Genomic DNA, 22,015 nt, shown 5'->3' on the forward strand with positions numbered 1-22,015 from the left:
CCGCCGGACTTTCCAGCGGACTACCGCCGGACTTTTTAACGGACGGACTTGCCTACACACGACCGGACTTTCCGGCAGGCTAGGTCCGCCCATCTTTCCGACGGACTTTCGCCGGAGTTACGGCGGACTTTCAGAATGAACGGACTTGCCCACACACGGACAAGTCCGTTCATTTTGAACGTGACTCGGGTACGACGGGACTAGAAAAGGAAGTGAATCTCGCCGCTTTTATCGGCGAGATTGACACCTTGCGAGCCCCGTCGTGGGGCATCTCAGGCCCTTAGGTCTGGCATGGATTTTAAGGTGAACCCCCTATGCCGAAATCACCCGGTGACCATGCCCCCTAAAACGTCACAGTCCCAGCATGCCCAGGGACTGTGACGGCATAAGGGGGCGGGGTCTCCTCCTATATAAGTCACATCGGAGCTCTCAGAGACCATTCCAGCCAGAGAGACTGTCATGTCAACATGGGAAGAAGAGAAGAGAGAAGAAGCCCAGAGGCCAGAAGTCAGGCTCTCCGCTGGCAAGAGTGCGGCATGAAGACAGCGGAGGAGCCGGCCGAAGAACTAGAACACCGGGAGAAGAGGACAGAGAGAGCGGAGAAGAACCAACCGGACGCCGGGAGAAGAGAAACCGGAGGTACCCCCGAAGTCGGAAGAAGACCCCGAGCTGTCTAATAAATTACTTCAAAAACCTGTGTAGTGTGTTTTATTATAGACATTTTTTCCCTAGGTGAATGGGTAGGGGTACCATGTACCCCATACTCATTCCCATAGGGTGGGGGGGCCGGGATGTGGGGGCCCTCTTATTATAGGGGGCTCCCAGGTTCCGATAAGCCCCCCGCCCGCAGACCCGACAACCAACGGCCAGGGTTGTTGGGAAGAGGCCCTTGTCCTCATCAACATAGGGACAAGGTGCTTTGAGCCCCCCCTCCCCCAAAGCACCCACCCCCCATGTTGAGGGCATGCGGCCTGGTATGGTTCAGGAGGGGGGGGCGCTCGCTTGTCCCCACCCCCTTTCCTGACCGGCCAGGCTGCGTGCTCGGATCGGGGTTTGGTATGGATTTTGGGGGGGACCCCACGCCGATTTTTCGGCGTAGGGGGTTCCCCTAAAATCCATGCCAGACCTAAGGGCCTGGGATGCCCCGCACTAGCCGCAATAGGAAAATTTGTTTTTCTTATTGCATCGAGCGCGATATGCAGTTCCCTGTCCTTGCTTCGTATCCGGCGGACTAAGATTTAAAGCATGTTTCAAATCTAGGTACGGCGGACTTTTGGGAAAAAAAAGTACGCCGGAGCCTACACATGGTCGGATTGTCCGGTGGACTCTGGTCCGCCGGAACAAGTATGCCGGAAAGTCCGACCGTGTGTACGCAGAATTATTCTACATTTACTGTGGATGATTTATGTATATTTATTGGTTTATGCTTTACTGTTTGACTATGTAGTGGTGCATTTATTCACGTATTTTATAATTAGCATAGCATTGTTTTGATGTTGATATTGTAGCTATGGGTATCTAAGGGTGTGCTAGCAGCTTTTTACTTATTTTTATCCATTAGTACGGTTTCACATTGTTTTGAGTGTAATGATTTGAATGCATTGAGAAAATGCATCCTCAATATGAAAATCACTCTCTAAATGGTGCTCATGCCAAGTACACAGCCTTCTGTGTTCACTAAGCAGCAGGGCAGCTGCCAGAGGCGACCCATCCATAAAGGGCATGCGGGCACCGCCCCCCCATCCATGCGTCCGGCCCCTTTCCGGATGTCGGATGCATGGATTCCAATGGGGGGGGAGTGTTTATTTTGAAGCACCGATTGGAGCCAGAGGCTCTAACAGACTTCAAAATAGGGTGGGCTCGGGGTGCAGAGAATACAAACAGAGCCCACCCAGGTGTGTTACAATAGTGAAAGAATATTCGCTATTTTAACACTGATCCTCCTCCCAGCCAAACAGGAAGTGGGTCGTGAGACCCGTCACCCGATTGACTGAAAGGACAGGCGATCCTATTGGACGCGTAAGAGGAGAGGAGGAGTCGCACGACCGCAGCTGTGGAGGAAAGGACATAGGAGCCACTGCCTGATGCCCTCCACCTGCATGGGTTAAGACAGTGAGCAGGCGGAGGGGGGGGGGGTTAGAGATGCTGGGGGGTGGGGTGGTGACTGTTTGCCACCCCCCCCCAAAAAAAATACCACCAGCTGGCAGCCGCTCATCATGGGACCCAAAACCTAATGTTTTTGTACTTTACCCACCTCACACCCCTGCACTATGCGTAACATGAGTTACTATGAGTAACATACATAGTGCAGGGGTATGGGTTGGGTAATGTACTTAGTCTATGTACACTGCATCCACACTGTATGTCAGAAAAGTCTGGGTCAGCAGCAGTGGCAGCCCGTCCATTAGGGGCGCAGGGGCGTCGACCCACCATCCATGCGTCCGGCTCACTAATCTACATGCGGGGCGCTGGAAAACTAGGATTCCAATATGGTTTTGTTTTTTTTTAAGCACGTGATTAGAGCCTGAGTCTCTAATAGGCTTCAAAAAAGGGTGGCTTCTAAGCGCATCCTGTGGCTACCAGGAAGACAACCGGCATGGAACACAAGGAATTGACGTCACGGACAGCGGGGAGACATCTGGAAGAGCTGTTACAGTCAAACAAGACGGGCAGTGTTTTAGTTACACCGTCCTTTGTGCTTACAGTTATTGATACCATTGTTACAATCATGTCTCAGGACACACTTCCTGTTCCTGTGCGGCCGGGAGGAGAATGTCTCCCTGTGTGCTCACTGGGAGAATCGGTCAGAGCGGCCGTGGCTCTTCCTTCCCCCTGCCTCCATAAGATAAGGCATCATTCACATTCACATGGTGACACATTCGCAGGGAATCGCCACCGTCTGTCTCCTATGCGTGAGCGGGGGGGGTTAGTTTGTGCCGTTTGAGCACCATCCACCACTGGCCGGCAGCTCCATATATTCTTCCACCCTGGGGGCAGTTTGTTCCTGCCCTGATCACTTTGTTTCCTCACAGTTCTTCCTTACCCCCCCCTTCTCTTCAGGCAGCGGGTGTATGCCGGACGCAGCGGATGTAACTCATAAAATGACATTATGCAATGCTGCATTTTGTTTATATCTCTGGAATAAGGATTACGGAGGTGTAATGATTTCGGTAATATTCCGGTAGTCGAAGCATAATTTCCGGCATTGCTGGGTCAATTCTGGTAAGTTCCCAGGTATGCTTATTTTCCATCGGCATCTTTGAACATCACTGGTAAGAGACACCTTACTCTTCTACAGAGCAGTCTGCTTCAATGCCCATGGGAAGAGTTGGGCTCGGCTGTAATGATGGTGAAACATAATGCTATAGGAATAAGTTAACATCATTCTTCCAACATACACCAAATTCTTATTGAGTGAAAAAAATCTGAACAATATCTAAGCTCCATACACTATGGCTCTGCATATTGTTTGTTACAAAATAACAGGTACACTTTAAGCTATTAACCCTCACTGCTGGCACTTTAAACAGGCAAGAATAGTGCTTATCCCTCCCTCACTGCTAGCACTTTAAACAGACAAGAAGGGTGCTTGCATGGATAGAGATTACTTGTATTGTACTGGAACATAATACTTTTTTCTTGATGCTTTTGCAATTAGGTTTTGACTGATAAACCTGGACTTATATGTGGTGGTGCGGTACACATGCTTACTGTTTTCTCAACTTATTGATATTTTAATACATACATTATAGGATATACTGAGCATTATTTGAAGGAACAAGGGCAGGCTAAATATAAAGTTTAAAGTATATCTAAGCCCAAAATTAGCAGACCTTAGATGCATTTGTTTTTTAAATTTTTAGGCTTTTTTTTTTTTTTTTCACCTGGGGATTCTGCTAGTAACACACTTCCTGTCCTAGCATGACAACGCTCATGCACCCTTTCGTATCAGGGTGACAAACATTAAATGATTACTGGAACCTCCCCCTATTCTTTTGTCTATAATGTAGATGGGCAGGCTTATGTAGAACAATGTAGCTGATAACAGTGTAGCAAATGATGTTATTATCAGATGACAAGATTTTCAGAAAGAATAAAATACATTTTTTGAATTGGACAGGCTGAGATCTTTGCAGAGAATGGGAGGCTTCATGTTATCAGCTCTGAGAGTAGTTCAGTACTGCCTGTTGTGTTACTCACTTCTCTCCAAGGATTGTAGTGTCTAAATACAGCCTAACCTTTGTCATCGCTTCATCATGTTAGAATGCAACTGCGCCTACAAGAAGATTAGGATAAGAAGATATACAGAGGGGAAAATAATGATTTGATCCCCTGCAGATTTTATAAGTTTGCCTACTTACAAAGAAATAAAGGATCTATCATTTTTATCATAGGTGTATTTTAAATGATAGAGAATATCAACCAAAAAATCTGAAAAAACACATGATACAGATGTTATAAATTGAGTTGCAGTTCGGTGGGTAAAATAAGTATTTGATTCTCAAGCAAAACATGGCTTAGTACTTGGTGGAGAAACCCTTGTTGGCAAGCACAGTGGTAAGACGTTTCTTGTAGTTGGTGACCAGGTTTGCACACATATCAGGAGGGATTTTGGTCCACTCTTCTTTACAGATCTTATCGAAATCCTTAAGGTTTCTTGGCTGTCACTTGGCAACTCGAAGTTTCAGCTCCCTCTTTACATTTTCTATAGGATTAAGGTCTGGAGACTGGCTAGGCCACTCCAAGACCTTAATGTGCTTCTTCTTGAGCCACTCCTTTGTTGCCTTGACAGTATATTTCTGGTCATTGTCATGCTGGAAGACCCATTCACGACCCATCTTCAGTGTTCTGGTTTAGGGAAGAAGGTTCTCATCCAAGATTTTACAGTACATGGCGTTCATTTTTGCCTCAATATGGCAAAGTTAGCCTGTACCTTTAGCAGAGAAAAGGCCCCAAAGCACAAATGTTTCCACCCTGTGCTTGACTGTAGGGATGGGGTTCTTAGAGTCATATTCAGCATTTTTCTTCCTTCAAACACGGCGAGTAGAGTTAATGCCAAAGAGCTAAATTTTGGTCTCATCTGACCACAGCACTTTCTTCCAGTCCTCCTCTGAATCATTTAGATGTTCATTGGCAAACTTCAGATGGGCCTGGTCATGTGCCTTGTTGAGGAGGTGGACCTTGCGGGTGCTGCAGGATTTCAATCCATGGCGGCGTATTGTGTTACCAATGGTTTGTTTGGTCACTGTGGTCCCAACTGCCTTGAGATCATTCACAAGCTCCTCTTGTGTAGTTCTGGGCTGATCCCCTACTTTTCTCATGATCATTCTTACCCCATGAGGTGAAATTTTGCATGGAGCTCTAGATCGAGGCGATTGTAGGTTATTTCTTCCATTTGCAAATAATCGCTCAAACAGTAGTCTCAAGCTTCTTGATGATGGTCTTGTAGCCCATCCTAGCCTTGTGCAGATCTAAAATCTTGTCTAAGAACATCCTTTGACAGCTCTTTGGTCTTGCCCATGATATTGAGGTTTGAATGGAAAAAAGAGATTCTGTGGACAGGTGTCTAAAATACACATACAGAGTTGTCATTAGGAGCACCTTCTTAAATTGACAGGACTAATCTGTGTACCACTTGAGCACATACTGTAGCCAGTCTGTGGGAGCCAGAGATATTGTTGGTTGGTAGGGGATCAAATACTTATTTTACTCAATGAACTGCAACTCAATTTATAACATTTGTATCATGTGTTTTTTCTGGATTTTTGGTTGATATTCTGTCTCTATCATTTAAAATACACCTATGATAAAAATTATAGACCCTTCATTTCTTTGTAAGTGGGCAAACTTACAAAATCTGCAGGGGATTAAATATTTATTTTCCCCACTGTAATGGTAAACTATTATAGCAGTCTTTTATAATATGTTTACACAACCTATTTAATAAATAACATGAGCTGCCATGTGTTGCAATGTAAAGATTAATTCACTGGTGGCATGATATGTGAACAGACAATATAGTATATGAAGCATAACCAAGCCGTGTTGCCTTTGAATCATGGTGCTTAATAAAAACAACTAACTTGCTTGCTAAGATAATGCAAACCTGATTCATTATAATACCCCCCCCCCCCCTCTTAATATTGACTAACTGTATTATTCTTCCTCGTATAGGCTCAGTCAGTGTTTGGAGCATCCATGGTAAGTCTGCAAAGCTTTACTGACAAAAAATGGAATATGAACAGGAATATAAATTACAATAAAGAAAAAAAGAGCAATGGATAACTGTAATCATATTCATGATACAATATGATTTAAAAACAACAGCTATAGATCCCCACGGAGCTGTGTTAGTAAGATCTGTCACCCTCAAGGCTCAGAAGTGTTAAAAAGGGTCCAAAAAAAGCTAAGTGGAGTGGAGTCTATTGAAAAACAGGCTGATAAAACAAACAAACGAAAAAAAAAAAGTCCAAACCCACCCCCTACAGTACAGTAAGCACCCACTAGTGCCTGTACTTACTGCCTATGCTCTATCCAGCAATTTGACACTGGTTCTACTTGAAAAAGTTCTTCAAAAATCAACTTTCCCAGACTTTTGATTTTTGCAAGTCACGGCCTTCTTTTGATGGCTTTCAGAACTGACATTTACCTGCTCAGGCCACTGCAAGAGCTCAATGCACTTCTTCTTGAGCCACTCCTTTGTTGCCATGGCGGTATGTTTCGGGTCTATGTCATGCTTAAAGACCCATCCACGATCCATCTTCAGTGTTCTGGCTGAGGAAAGAAGGTTCTCATCCAAGATTTTACAGTATATGGCCCAATTCATTGGTGCCTCAATACGGCAAAGTTGTCCTGTACCTTTAGCAGAGAAACGGCCCCGCGCTTGACTGTAGGGATGGTGTTCTTAGGGTCATAATCAGCATTTTTCTTCCTTCAAACACGGCGAGTTGAGTTAATGCCAAAAGCTTCATTTTGGTCTCATCTGACCACAGCACTTTCTCTCAACCCTCCACTGAATCATTTAGATGTTAATTGACAAACTTCAGACGGGCCTGTACATGTGCCTTCTTGAGGAGGTGGACCTTGCGGGTGCTGCAGGATTTCAATCCATGGCGGCATATTGTGTTACCAATGGTTTGTTTGGTGACTGTGGTTCCAACTGCCTTGAGATCATTCACAAGCTCCTCTTGTGTAGTTCTGGGCTGATCCCTCACTTTTCTCATGAACATTCTTACCCCATGAGGCGAAATTTTGCATGGAGCTCTAGATCGAGAGCGATTGATGGTTATTTCTTCCATTTGCAAATAATCACTCAAACAGTTGTCTCAAGCTTCTTGCTGATGGTCTTGTAGCCCATTCCAGCCTTGTGCAGGTCTACAATCTTGTCTCTGACATCCTTTTGACAGCTCTTTGGTCTTGCCCATGATGTTGAGGTTTGAATGGAAGAAAGCGATTGTGGACAGGTGTCTTTTATAAACATAATGAGTTGTCATTAGGAGCACCTTCTTAAATTGACAGGACTAATCTGTATACCACTTGAGCACATATTGTAGCGAATCTGTGGGAGCCAGAATTATTGTTGGTTGGTAGGAGATCAAATTATTTTACTCACTGAACTGCAACTCAATTTATAACATTTGTATCGTGTTTTTTCTGGATTTCTGATTGATATTCTGTCTCTATCATTTAAAATACACCCATGATAAAAAAATTATAGACCCTTGATTTCTTTGTAAGTGGGCAAACTTACAAAATCTGCAGGGGATTAAATATTTATTTTCCCCACTGTAATCCTATTTAATAAATAACATGAGCTGCCATGTGTGGCAATGTAAAGATGAATTCACTGGTTGCATGATATGTGAACAGACAATATAGTATATAAAGCATAACCAAGCTGTGTTGCCTTTGAATCATGGTGCTTAATAAAAACAACTAACTTGCTTGCTAAGATAATGTAAACCTGATTCATTATAATACCCCCCCCCCCATCTTAATATTGACTGATTGTATTATTCTTCCTGTTTTAGGCTCAGCCAATGTATGGAGCACCCCTGGTAAGTCTGAAAAGCTTTACTGCTAAGAAAAAAAGAGCAATGGATAACTGTAATCATATTCATTTTATTTATTTTTTTTCATTGCTTTATTTATTTTCTTTATATCAAAATATTCAAAAACCGAGATACAATTCTCACCATTAACATCACATATTACAAAAATAATTTTCCTCCCCCCTCCCCCATCCTCCCTTCCATCCCTCCCCCTCCTCTTGAACCTTTCTTTACTGACCTCTAGCTGCCCTACATCTCCCATATCCCCAAACTTCTTCCCTGCTTATACACCCTGTAATTATATTCATGATACAATATGATTTAAAGACAACAGCTATAGATCCCCACAGAGCTGTGTTAGTAAGATCTGTCACCCTCAAGTCCCAGAAGTGTTAAAAAGGGTCTAAAAAAAGTGGAGTGGAGTCTATTGAAAAACAGGTTGATAAAAAAAAAAAAAAAAAGACCAAACCCACCCCTTACAGTACAGTAAGCACCGATTAGTGCCTGTACTTACTACCTTTGCTCTTTACCACTGCATTGACACTGGTTCTACTTGAAAAAGTTCTTCAAGAATCAACTTTCCCAGAATTTTGATTTTTGCAAGTCACTGGCCTTCTTTTAAAGGCTTTCAGATCTGACATTTACCTGCTCAGGTAGGGTGCTCAGTATTGAAGGCCAATGGAATTGTCACTCATTTCCATTGATGACCAGTCTGATACCTGAAACTTCCTGGGATTTCAGCTGGTCATCAGCGGAAATGAGTGAAGAATATAGTGTAGAGATGCCAGCACGTGCCAGTGTTTATTTTAGCAGTTTAAGAGAGATTTTTGGAGAGGCAGGCATGCTGATTGCACAGGTGTGGGCTGGGTTCATATTAGACCTGGGGATAGAGCTCAGGGCTCCACCCAACAGACAGGAGGTCTGTGCATGAGAGTCAGGACTCCCCCCAACCTCTCTAGGATTCAGAGACTGCATGGGGCAACCAGACCATGCATGTCTGCAGGAGGCAGATGTAGTTCACGACAGAGCAGCAACGAGCTGATTGTGAGTAAGCTATGAGAGAGCTTGACTGAAGGAAACCCCTGTATTGGTCTAAGGAGCAGACCAAAGGCCTAGGCTTGAGGCCTGAAGCAGCCATGTGGCAAGTGAGAAAGCCAGGAGGCTGAAGTATTGTGCAAGTTATAGTAATATTGGAACCCCTGCGTGGGAAATTGCTTTCTTTTGTGAAGTTTCTTTAAATAAAAGTGGGCTGCTATGCCCTTAAAAATGCAGTTCTGGACTGGCACAACTTCTTGAAATTGCATGCACCACTTGAGTTTAATCACCCCAATCTTTACAATAGGCACAGGAGGGTGCCTGTTCTACTGTGCTCAAATCCCAATAGCTTCTACATGTATATACTCTATCAGGTGCTAAAGAGGTGTGACCACATGTTAACACTACCAGTTCTGGACGAACCCTCTGAACACTGCTGTATACCCTTTCTAGCAAACTTTGCAATGAAAAACAGGGATTTTTAGTTCACACATATTAAAATACATGTTTAAGTTGGCCAACTGCGTTAAATCCTAGTAACTTTCCCACACTTTGTGTCTGTTTGCCCCATGTTGGCATTGGGTCCAGGGGCGTATCACAAGGCGTTTGCCTTGGGCAACATTTTACAGGGGGGCAGCACTTCCCCCAGGCAGAAGGGTCACTAGAGAGTAGTCCTCTTGCCGAGGACTGCAGAGAACATGGGCAGACTGGGCCTCTGATTTAATGCCCCAAAAAAGGCCACCCCAGAGGCGGCCGAGACCTGTAGCTTGCTCCACAGCTGGCTCTACTACCGACTGGTTGTTAGGGCGGCACCGCCTGGCGTCTAGCAACCAGTGACGTCACATCACGTCCCTAATGCAGAGGGAGTGATAATTAAGTGCAAGGAGAATATTCCCCACGAAAAGTCACCAAAGCAAGGAAGGGGAAAGAAGGGGGGGGAAAAACAATGGACTATCTCTGTACCATGAAAATATTACACAACAAGTAAAAAATATATATATATAATTTTATTGATACATAGTTTAAACATAGTAAAGTAAAGTATCCAGATACAAATTATGACAAAAACTACAAGTATAGATAAAACCATACAAAGTTCACATTACATTGGTACTCCATATACTCCATCAAGGAACATAGGAGCTGTAATATGCCTCCAATCACGAACATCCTCTACATGTTTTGTGGCTCTAAACCGCTTCTTCAGGAGGAACAAAGAATAAGATCTACAGATAGATTAATAGAGTGTAAATGTTAATCACCAATAGATAATACATATGTGCACAAAGAAAAACAAATAATTGGGGGAATGAAAAGATACAATTGCTTACCATATATCCATATAATTAAATACAAAAGAAAAAGAGCAAACAGATAAAAATATAGTATGGATAACTAACCTTTAAAGCCAGAAATTCTGTGTCTAATATCAGGGGAGAGAGGGCAACCAAAAGGAGGCTGGAGTGGGGTATAGACCTAGGATGAATAAAAATAACCCCCGTTAGGTGACTAGGGAAAAATACTTACAAAGATAGCTACATCAGCTGGAGATATCACCAACAAACGAAATACAATAAAGCAATGAAAGATTGACCTCCACACATGGACAAGCTTAACAAATCGTGGAGCTTCCTTGCTCACCTGAGTGCCAGCCTCCGACAGTATCCCCCCTGGGCGACCATCTACCGCAAAGCCTGCTAGATATAGTCCCCAACCCGGCGTCTGACAAAACGCCGACTGACATCGGCATGTGATGTCACCGGGTCAGATCCCCCACAATGCACGCGCGCATTCGCACGAGAGTCGCGAGCCGCGGATCAAAGGAGCACTCCCCAGTACCGCCCACCACCCAGAGGATAACATGTCTGCCAAAGGAAGGAAAAAGGACAAAGCTGATGCCCACCGCCCCAGCAGAGCTTACCCTAAAGCGACCGTTACCTAGTTGTGAGTAAGGTGAGAATTGTAATTATCATTGATATTTGGATGATGGTACCCCCAATTCTTTATGCTATAGTTAATTATCTAGAGGTCTCATTGCTATTCTAATGCAGAGGGAGGCCGAGGTCCCAGCATTCGCAGTGGAGGAGGATTTAACTTCCTTCTCCGCCACTCTGCGACTGCACCTAGTGCTTTGCACCCACCTCCTCCATGATCTTCTCCGGCATGCTCTGAGGGAAGGGAACTTTGAAAACTCTGAGATGAGGCTGGAACCATGTGTATAGTGTCATGAGGGAGCGGGGCACTGCAGAGCCAGAGACCAGTGACGGTGTGTCCATTAGGGGCGCTCGGGCACTGCCCCCTCTCTCCAGCCACCCCCTCTGTGTACTATGGATAGATTCATGCATTGCATGAATCTATCCATGGCCGCTGTAGCCAACCCCCATCCAGTCTGAATTACAGCAGGGGGGGTGTTTTTGAAGCACCTGAATAGAGCCATAGGCTCTAATAGGCTTCAAAAAAGGTGCACTGCGAGCGCAAACCATTGCGCTTGCAGTGCACCCAGGTGTGTTAGCAAAACAAATGAATATTTGCTTTGCTAACACAGGACTGCCTCTCAGCCAATCAGGAGGCCCAGATGTAATACCGGGCACCTGATTGGCTGAAGGTAGAGACGATCCCATTGGCGCCATACAGAACAGGAAGAAGACACGCACGGAGGAGTCCTGCATCCATGGCACTACACGTCCCACAACTCGCCGCCTGACCCATCACCACAATGGGGTAAGTGCCAGGCAGACAGCGGGCAGGTGGGGGGGCACAGTGGTGGCATATTATGGAGCACAGATGGCTGCATTTGCGGGGCACAGTGGCTGCATATTATGGGTACAGAGACTACAATTGTCTGGGCACAGTTGGCTGGGCACAGTTGACTGCTTTTGCTGGGCATAGTTGGCTGCTTTTGCTGGATACAGAGTCTGCATATGATGGGCACAGTGGCTGCAATTGATGTTTTTGTTTCAGAAATTTTCAGTTCGTTTGTGCACCAACCGCCACTGCCAGAGACCCATACAAAGAGGAGGGGTTCGTGCTTGGACTTGTAGCCCCTCACTTTTGGGAGATGTGACCCCCCGAAATTGAAGCACTACAGGTCCCAGCATGAAACCCTCAGAGCATGCAAGCTGAACAGTGCTGCCAATCAGTGTCAATAATGCTGCCAATCAGTGCTGCCTATCATTCATACATACAGTATGTCACAAAAGTCAGTACACCCCTCACATTTTTGTAAATATTTTATTGTATCTTTTTATGTAACAACACTATAGAAATGACACTTTGCTACAATGTAAAGTAGTGAGCGTACAGCTTGTATAACAGTGTAAATTGTCTGTAACCCTCAAAATAACTCAACACACAGCCATTAATGTCTAAACTGCTGGCAATAAAAGTTAGTACACCCCTAAGTGAAAATGTCCAAATTGGGCCCAAAGTGTCAATATTTTGTGTGGCCACCATTATTTTCCAGCAATGCCTTAACCCTCTTGGGCATGGAGTTCACTAGAGCTTCACAGGTTGCCACTGGAGTCCTTTTACACTCATCCACGATGACATCACGGAGCCAGAGGTGGCTATCTAATTGTGCAAATTAGTTGGTCGCCTTGGGCCCCGCTCTCCCAGGGGCCTCGTGGCCGCCTAATTTGCCTGAAGTGTGTGTAGGATGGAATGTCCCCCTGTGACCCTGTCAGTGTCCCCACTGAGCGGGCCGGATGGATGAGCGAGGGTCGCTCCTAGTATGCAGCCGTAGCGTTGCTATATCAGTGCTGCGCCGACCAGAAGCTTCTTCCCTCTGCCACTCTCGGCTCTCTCCAGCACCCCCACTGTGTCCTCCAGGCAGCGCCTCCTGCAGACAGATTATAGAGGTGGAGGCGGAGCTGCCAGCCACTGCTGAACCCAGGAGGGATGCAATGCACGCACATGCAGGAGAGGAGTTTGTTCTGCCGTGTGGAGGGAGGTGAGCTGTCAGGCTTTGTGCAGGGACTTGAGATGTGGGAGGAGGCATGAGAGCAGTGTTTGCAGCAGGCTGGGAGGCTAGTTCTGGTGCTGTGCAACTTCAGTTGCTCTATGCATGCCACTGCAAGGTGGCCTCTTCAGTGATGTACCAATAAATCAGGGCTCATTGACACCATATACCACTTTTCTACCATGTGCACCCCTCTCATATGCATACTACCCCCACCATACACCCCGCACCCCTCTCATGTCATACTACCCCCCACCATACACCCCACACCCATCTCATGTCATACTACCCCCTGCCATACACCCCGCAACCCTCTCATGTCATACTACCCCCTGCCATACACTCCGCACCCCTCTCATGTCATACTACCCACCGCCATACACTCCGCACCCCTCTCATGTACATACTACCTACCACCATACATTACGCACCCTTATAATGTACATACTACCCACTGTCAAACCCTCCACATTTCTCTCCTACACACCATTGTACAGTGACATAATAATATCACCATGGGCAAAGTAATGCACTGGGGCCCCTACTAGGGAGATGGTGACCTGTGGCATATAGTGACCATGGCTCAATTATGCTACATATTGGGCATGGCTTTTTAGTCTGATTAGAAATTCTAGTCTGATTTTTTTTCTTTTTTTAAATGGTTTTATTATAATTTTACATTAAAAAAAAAAAATGTTTTTTTGGTGAGAGTTTTTTGGCTTCTTAGGTGAGATATCAGGGGTCTAAATAGACCCCTGAAGTCTCACTTTTTAGACAGAGAAAAGGGACTGAGGAAACACATTCCCAAACCCCTTTCTCTGCAGCCTCAGCTGCACTGCAGATGAATGAACAGGAGACAACGGATCCTCTCCATTCATAAACCAAAGCAGAGTAAACACAGTCACACACTCACTATGTTCATTTAGAAAAGGAAGGGGCTGGTAAATGACATATTTATCAGCCCCTTTTCTTGAAGATCTGCCACAGAAGTCAGCGGGAGAGAAGAGGAGGGAAGGCGGCAGCGCTGTGGGGGGGACATACAGTTATTTTTTTTTTAATCATTTTTCTCATTATGGACGTGAGTGGGGCTTCATGTCTACGTTTTGCCTAAGGCCTCACAAAGTCTAGAGCCGCCTCTGCATGGAGCTGGTGGATGTTAGAGACCTTGCGCTTCTCCACCTTCTGTTTGAGGATGCCCCACAGATGCTCAATAGGGTTTAGGTCTGGAGATTTGCTTGACCAGTCCATCACCTTTACCCTTAGCTTCTTTAGCAAGGCAGTGGTTGTCTTGGAGTTGTGTTTGGGTCGTTATCATGTTGGAATACTGCCCTGCGGCCCAGTCTCCAAAGGAAGGGGATCATGCTCTGCTTCACTATGTCACAATACATGTTGGCATTCATGGTTCCCTCAATGAACTGTAGCTCCCCAGTGCCGGCAGCACTTATGCAGCCCCAGACCATGACACTCCCACCACCAAGCTTGACTATGGGCAAGAAACACTTGTCTTTGTACTCCTCACCTGGTTGCCGCCACACACGCTTGACACCATCTGAACCAAATAAGTTTATTTTGGTCTCATCAGACCACACGGTGTGGTTCCAGTAATCCATGTCCTTAGTCTGCTTGTCTTCAACAAACTGTTTGTGGGCTTTCTTGTGCATCATCTTTAGAAGAGGCTTCCTTCTGGGATGACAGCCATGCAGACCAATTTGATGCAGTGCACGGCGTATGGTCTTAGCACTGACAGGCTGATCCCCCCACCCCTTCAACCTCTGCACCAATGCTGGCAGAACTCATACGTCTATTTCCCAAAGACAACCTCTGGATATGACGCTGAGCACATACACTCAACTTCTTTGGTCATAATAATGAATACCTCCCACACCAGACTATTTTTCAAATTTACCCTGCATCCTCTGATAATATAAAACACATTAAAAAGTTAGAATCCCAACCCCAAAACTCAACATGTTTCACCCATGAAAGGGCGTTGTCATTAGTGAAAAAGTGTTATTTTAACCAATTGCCGACCAGACAAGTGAAAGATCTCTCAAAGGTAAGTGTAGTGCCCTGCCCTAGACAGGCTAAATTAAGTTTTTGGCTCTGCTGTACCAAGTGAAGCAGCAATCCAATTTCTAGGTCTGGCCAGGTTTCCTTAAGCTGGCTAATTGTTCCTATCTGCCTATGGAAGAAGTTTCCAGAACTAGAGTAGCAATGTCAGCCACTGAGTTATGAATATTTATCTGACCTTAGCTAATCCCTGGGAGGGGGCACCCAGAAGATAAATGTTTGAGGAGCTTGTTCAGAAAGTGTCATTTTCTTGGGGCTGCTGCCTCCTGGAAGGAGGCCTGTATATTGAAGAGTTATTGTTGGGCCTCAGCATGTGCTTGGATGAGGGCCTGGAGGAACTTGGATTGAAGGATATGGCATTGCCTGTGGAAGCTGGTCTGGAGAAGGTCCTTTTCCCTCATGGAGAAGTGTGACATAGAAGCTGGGTGGATGGCAGCACATTGTGAGCAGGACTTCGGTCTAGGATTCTAGGTGTGAATGTGTTTTGGAGATTAATGTGAGAGGTTGCTGTAAGGACTGGGACTGCTCATACAGAGTCTCAGAATAGCTGGCTATCCCCTCCACCTCCAACAAAGGCTGCTGTTAGAGGATTTTTCCTTTTTAAAGCACTGCAATAAATCTACAGAAAGCATTGCTAGGCCACATGTGTCAAACACAAGGCCTGCAGGCCAAATCCAGCCTGCCAGTCCATTTCATGTGAGCGTCACACCTCTCCCAATACTGTGGCACCCCCCTTGTCTCTGTCAGCAGTCGGTAGCAGAGAGGATGACAGAACTCCTCCACCAGATCCTGTGCTTATCCATGCATTGGAGACTGCTCAGATAGAACACCATGGCAGAACTATGTTATGTCTGCGTGGACTCCAGTAAAGTTTATTTTGGATGATACCTGCGATGTACAACCCTTCTTTTCACACTTGCATCATCGAGTGTGCTCTGGTACCTTGCCCTCCCCTCTAAAACATGTGCTGATCACCCCCATATTTAAAAGGCCCTCACTGGACCCCACCAGCCTGAACAACTTAAGACTTGCTCCCGTTTACCTCTAAACATTTATAACGTTTAGTCTACAACCCGTCTGAGCTCCTACCTCACTGACAACAACCTTCTTGACCCCTTACAGTCCAGCTTTCGCTTACTACACTCCACTGCAACTGCCCTAATAAAACTCACTAATGATTTACTAACTGCTAAAACCAATGGCCACTACTCCATACTCATATTACTAGACCTCTCTGCAGCCTTTGATACTGTTGACCACCCCATCCTCCCCAAAAAACTCCACACTCTTGGCCTTCAAGACTCTGCTCTCTCCTGGTTCTCCTCCTATCACGCCTTCAGTGTTATCTATAACACTCCTCCTCTCAACTTCCTCTTTCTGTAGGGGGTCCCCCCAAGGTTCTGTTCCTCTGATCCCTCCTCTTATTTATCTACACCTCCTCCCTTGGTCACTTAATAAACTCCCATGGCTTCCAGTACCATCTCTATGCTGACGACACACAAATCTATCTCTCTACTCCTCACTTCACTCCTTCAGTCTTCTCTCGCATTACTAGCTTACTAACTGACATATCAGCATGGATGTCACACCACTTCCTTAAACTCAATCCTTCTAAAACTGAGCTCAAAATATTCCCTCCTGCCCGTGTCCCCTCTTTTGACTTCTTCATCAAGATTAATAATACCATCACCAGTCCCTCCCCTCATGCCAGGGTGCTAGGTGTACTCTTAGACTCTGACCTGTCCTTTCAGCCCCAAATCCAATCACTGTCCAAATCTTGCAGACTTCACCTCTGCAACATCTCCAAAATACGCCCCTCTTTAACCGTTGAAAACACTAAGCAACTTATTCACTCCCTTGTTATCTCTCGCCTTGACTATTGTAACTCCCTCCTCATTGGCCTACCTCTCCGCAGGCTATCCCCTCTTTAGTCTATCATGAATGCTGCTGCCAGACTCCTCCACTTACCAACCATGCAGTGTCTGCCTCCCCTCTCTGCCAATCCCTCCACTGGCTTCCCATTGCCCAGCAAATACAATTCAAAACACTAACAATAACATACAAAGCCATACACAACTCTGTCCCAAGCTACATCACCAATCTTATCTCCAAATATCACCCAAACTAACACACCTCTACCAGCTCACTTACTCGAGCTCTATGGAATCCAAAACGCAAGAAACAAATTACAAGCTTTTATCACGCTGGTACAGAGTACCGGCTGATCTAGCTCGTATCTACCCCTCAGTGTCGGATCAATGCTGGAGGGAATGTGGACATAGAGGTACGCTCCTTCACATTTGGTGGGAGTGTCCTCTGATCAGGCCATATTGGACAGATAATAAATCTCTAATAAGAGAAATTCTAGATTTAGATATCCCTCTGTCTCCGGCCTACTTCCTCCTGCATGTCCCCAGGATACCGATTAGTAGATACAAGAAAAGTGCCCTACCACACCTTTTAAATTCGGCTAGAGCTCTTCTCCCAATTTATTGGAAACAAGCCAGGGTCCCCTCCAGGGAAGATTGGATCAAAAAAGTAAACAATATTAGGGAGGCCGAGCACTGGATAGCAACCTGCAGGGGAAAAGCGGAACGTTTTGAAGCTATATGGGGACCGCGGAAGGATTATATGTCTGACTCAGATCAAATATCCTCTAGCTTAGACCTGGCTCTACTGGAGTTGGCAGAACCATCCTTGAGATCTCGTTTAGATAATGGTAATAATGCCCAGTGAAAGGCATTTTCCACCCCTGCCTGCTATAAAGATGACATGTACTTGGCGGAACTCGCTCGGCGCAGAACTACAAGACCTCTTCAGACTAAAAGGTTTGCTCCACTTCTCTCCCTCCCTTTTTCCCACCCTCCTGTTCCCTCCTTTTTGTTACTTCTCTAATCTTATACCTCTACCTCTCTTTCTCTTTTCCACTCTGTTTGGTTCCATAACTACCTATTGCCTCCTCGATATCAGGCTGTAATCATTTATGTCATTTGTTGCACTACCCGGATTTAGGGTGACAGTGGTTGGCAGGGGGGAGGAAACCCCGTCATACCGGGGTGGGCTTTTAAATTTGCCTCCTGTTGGGTGGGGGGCCTGGGGGATGAGCCCTTTCCGAGACTGGCGAGACAGGTGAGGTTGATGGAGGCATTTGACCCCCCTCTGCTCGGACCGCCTCCAGGGGGGTTGCCCCCCCTTGCCCTCCTGATCATTCAACACCTCCGGGGTGGTAGCTGATTTCTGACTGGACTGCCGTCCCTGGACCATCCTGATCCCGGGAATTGATTATTGACCACTGGTTGTGCTGTTGCTGTGAGTTTAGAATAGCCACTTACAATGGCCTGTGTCGAGGCACATTTTCTATGTGTTTTGTTTTGTATATTTATAACGTGTGTAGTTTTCTACTAAAATGTTGCTAAATAAAGATTTTACAAATATCACCCAAACCATCCTCTCAAGACCTCCTGCTCTCTAGCTTCCTTGTCTCCTCCTCCCATGCTTGTCTTCAGGACTTCTCCAGAGCCTCTCCTATCCTCTGGAACTCACTACTCCAATCTGTCTGGCTATCTCCTACTTTGTCCACTTTTAGGCGATCCCTGAAAACTCATCTCTTCAGGAAAGCCTATCCTGGTTTAGCTAATAACCGAATATTCAATTTCTCCCATCAGTTCATCCCTCAGTTACTATCTTTTGTTCCACCAGCCCCTTCCTATTAGATTGTAAGCTTGCAGGAGCAGGGCCCTAGTAACCCTCTTGTATTGAATTGTATTGTTGCTCTATTGTTTCCCTTTATATTGTAAAGCGCAGCGCAAACTGTTGGTGCTATATAAATCCTGTATAATAATAATAATAAATTATGTTTGTTCCAGGCACCAAGTGTGGCTTTTCCAGTGATGGGGGCAGCCAAGGTAAGCTTTTATGTTGTATGCAAAACATGACTGCATTTTCTTATAATGACAAATAAAGCTAAAATTTTATAATGCCGTGTACAAACGAGCAGACTTTTCAGGATCAAAGGTCCGACGGTCTTTTCGACGGAGTTACGACGGACTTTCGAACGACCGGTCTTGCCCACACACGAACGGACTAAAGTCTGTTCGAAAGTCCGTTCTTTTGAACGTGATGACGTACGAAGGGACTAGAATAAGGTTCATAGCCAGTAGCCAATAGCTGCCCTTGCGTTCTTTTTTGTCCGTCGGACTAGCATACAAACGGATTTTTCGACCGGACTCAAGTCCGTTGGAAAGATTTGACACATGTTCCAAATCTAAAGTCCGTCTGATTTTCGACAGAAAAGGTCCACTGAAGGTCCGATGAAGCCCACACAGGGTTGGATTGTCCGACGGATTCGTTCCGTCGGACCAGTCCGGTCGAAAAGTCCGGTCGTGTGTACACGCGATTAGTCATTTCATATCCATATAAGTAGCCTGAGCATTTAAAAATATATTCTTTGACAATAATAATCTATTTTGTTTATCATTCCAGCCGCAGAAAGGACCCACAATGGTGCATAATCCGGTATGTTTAGGTTATTCTTGGTACATATTTTGGGAACAAAGGGGTGGTGTAACAAACTCAGTGATAGTTTGGGTTTTGCTCGTTTCTACCAATCACATTAGCTTTCACATACTAAATATGCACTAGTATAACATGCTACAGATTTATTCCTTTCTTGTTGAATGAGCATCCTTCTAGACTGTTGCAATACATATTAACAACAACTATCAATCAAATCCTCAAGAATTGTGCATTGGCCAACAACCCAAGAGTAGAAAATGGAACATGTTTATTCAATAAGTACATTTAGCCACACCCCCGAAGGAGCTGCTTTTATTCCGTTACTCTGCCTCTCAACCCCAAAGAACTATCCCAGCCCCTCTGGCACACCTAGCAAGATGGTTAATGGAATAACCTGATAATAATACACAACACAATTCTGTTCTTTAAGTTTACTGAGATAAGTAATGGAACACAATAAAGAGCATGAATAAACACAAGTTATGATTGACAACCGTTATCACTTAATGCACATATACAGAAATTATAACCTTGTAGTTACCTTAACACCTTCGGCCCTGGAAGAATTGACCCCTTTCCTGACCAGAGCACTTTTTGCAATTCGGCACTGCGTCGCTTTAACTGACAATTGTGCGGTCGTGCGACGTTGTACCCAAACAAAATTGACGTCCTTTTTTTCCCACAAATAGAGCTTTCTTTTGGTGGTATTTGATCGCTTCTGTGGTTTTAATTTTTTTGCGCTATAAACAAAAAAGAGCGACAATTTTGAAAAAAAACACATTAATTTTTACTTTTTGCTATAATAAATATCCCCCAAAAATATATAAAAAAACAAATTTTTTCCTCAGTTTAGGCCGATAAGTATTCTTCTACATATTTTTGGTAAAAAAACAATTGCAATAAGCGTATATTGATTGGTTTGCGCAAAAGTTATAGTGTCTACAAAATAGGGGATAGATTTATAGCATTTTTATTATTTTTTCTTTTTTTTTACTAGTAATGGCAGCGATCTGCGATTTGTATTGTGACTGCGACATTATGGCGGACACATCGGACAATTTTGACACATTTTTGGAACCATTGGCATTAATACAGCGATCAGTGCAATTAAAAATGCATTGATTATTGTAAAAATGTCACTGGCAGTGAAGGGGTTAAAACTAGGTGGCGGTGAAGGGGTTAACTATGTTCTCTGGGAGGTGACTCTAACTGAAGGGGGAGGGACTAACTACAGGAAGTGACAGATCATGGTTCCTAGCTAATAGGAACACACGATCTGTCACTCCTGTCAGAACAGAACAGGGAAGTGTGTGTTTACACACACTCGTCCCTGTTCTGTGTCTCCTGGTCACGATCGTTCGTGGCCGTCGGTCATCGCGACCTTCGGCCACGAGTTTCGGCACACCCGTTGTGCAGCCGGGGCATGCGCGCGCCTGCTATCCAGACCCCGCGAGACCATGTATAGTAACGTGATTTTGCGCAGGGGAGCCAACCTGCCGCAGGCGGCTGGTCCAGAAACGGCTAAGGAGTATATGTGAACAGGTGCACAGAGGGATAGGTACTCAGTATCTTCAAAACATATATTAAATACCTTCCCACTGAGGCCTCAACACACAGACCAACATGCAGTATATAATCTTTACATTCAGGAACACAGTGTAAAGTCTAACTTATACTCAATGGCTCCCCCTAGGCTATAATTCAGAGTTTGACTTATGAGTAGAGTAACAATGCTTAGTAAAAGAAGAAGATGGTGAAAGTTCCTTTAACTCCGGATATCTTCAACTAGCCTGATGTTTAAACTGCAGTACATTGTTGTAATTTGTAATCCACAAAGACAAAGGGAAAGAAAATGACTGTAGAACAAACGATATGCTGATGATGGCTTAACTGAAGAAATATCACCACTTGTAGATTCCTCTTTACATGTGAGTGCAATACAGTACTGACCTTACAGCGCAGGGGAGAAAAACAAAGCCCCAAAGTCCAGCTATATGATGCCTGTGAAGAAGTAGATTCACCTCCGTGGAACTACAAGTCTCACCAGCAGTCTTTAGAAAGAACTCACTCAGCAAAACTGTAATCTCTACTGGAATGGGCTGGTGCCCTCTCACCACAATAGACCCCAATGGCTGTGAGGTTCCATCCTGAATCCCCTCCTGGTGTCTCCGTCTGGTGAAGATGGCGCTGCCACACCGTGCTGCAGCTCCCGATCGACTGAAGTGCAGGTGGCTTCCAGTTGCTCTGAAGCGCAGGCCGGTCCCTTGCTAGAATAGCAGGGCTGTCCTCCATAGATCCCTCAGAGGTGGGCAAACAGGCTCTCCGCTGTATAGGCCGCAGTCTCTCACTCCTGGTCATACACAGACCTCCCGCTGGCAGGTGTTGA

General features: G+C 45.2%; 1 protein-coding gene across 4 annotated transcripts in view; it reads left to right on the top strand.

The window, feature by feature from the left end:
• Positions 1–22,015, top strand: part of LOC141107952 (galectin-9-like) — a 124,756-nt gene that overhangs the window by 94,226 nt on the left and 8,515 nt on the right. For 3 of the 4 annotated variants that reach the window (XM_073599052.1, XM_073599050.1, XM_073599051.1), the window contains 4 exons: positions 6,175–6,201; positions 8,031–8,057; positions 18,981–19,019; positions 19,597–19,629. In XM_073599052.1, the coding sequence (XP_073455153.1) occupies positions 6,175–6,201; positions 8,031–8,057; positions 18,981–19,019; positions 19,597–19,629 (126 nt within the window). The remainder of the gene's footprint in view (positions 1–6,174; positions 6,202–8,030; positions 8,058–18,980; positions 19,020–19,596; positions 19,630–22,015) is intronic. The other variant, XM_073599049.1, reaches the window with a different exon arrangement.

Source organism: Aquarana catesbeiana, linkage group LG09, assembly GCF_042186555.1.
Source record: "Aquarana catesbeiana isolate 2022-GZ linkage group LG09, ASM4218655v1, whole genome shotgun sequence".
NCBI lineage: Eukaryota > Metazoa > Chordata > Amphibia > Anura > Ranidae > Aquarana > Aquarana catesbeiana.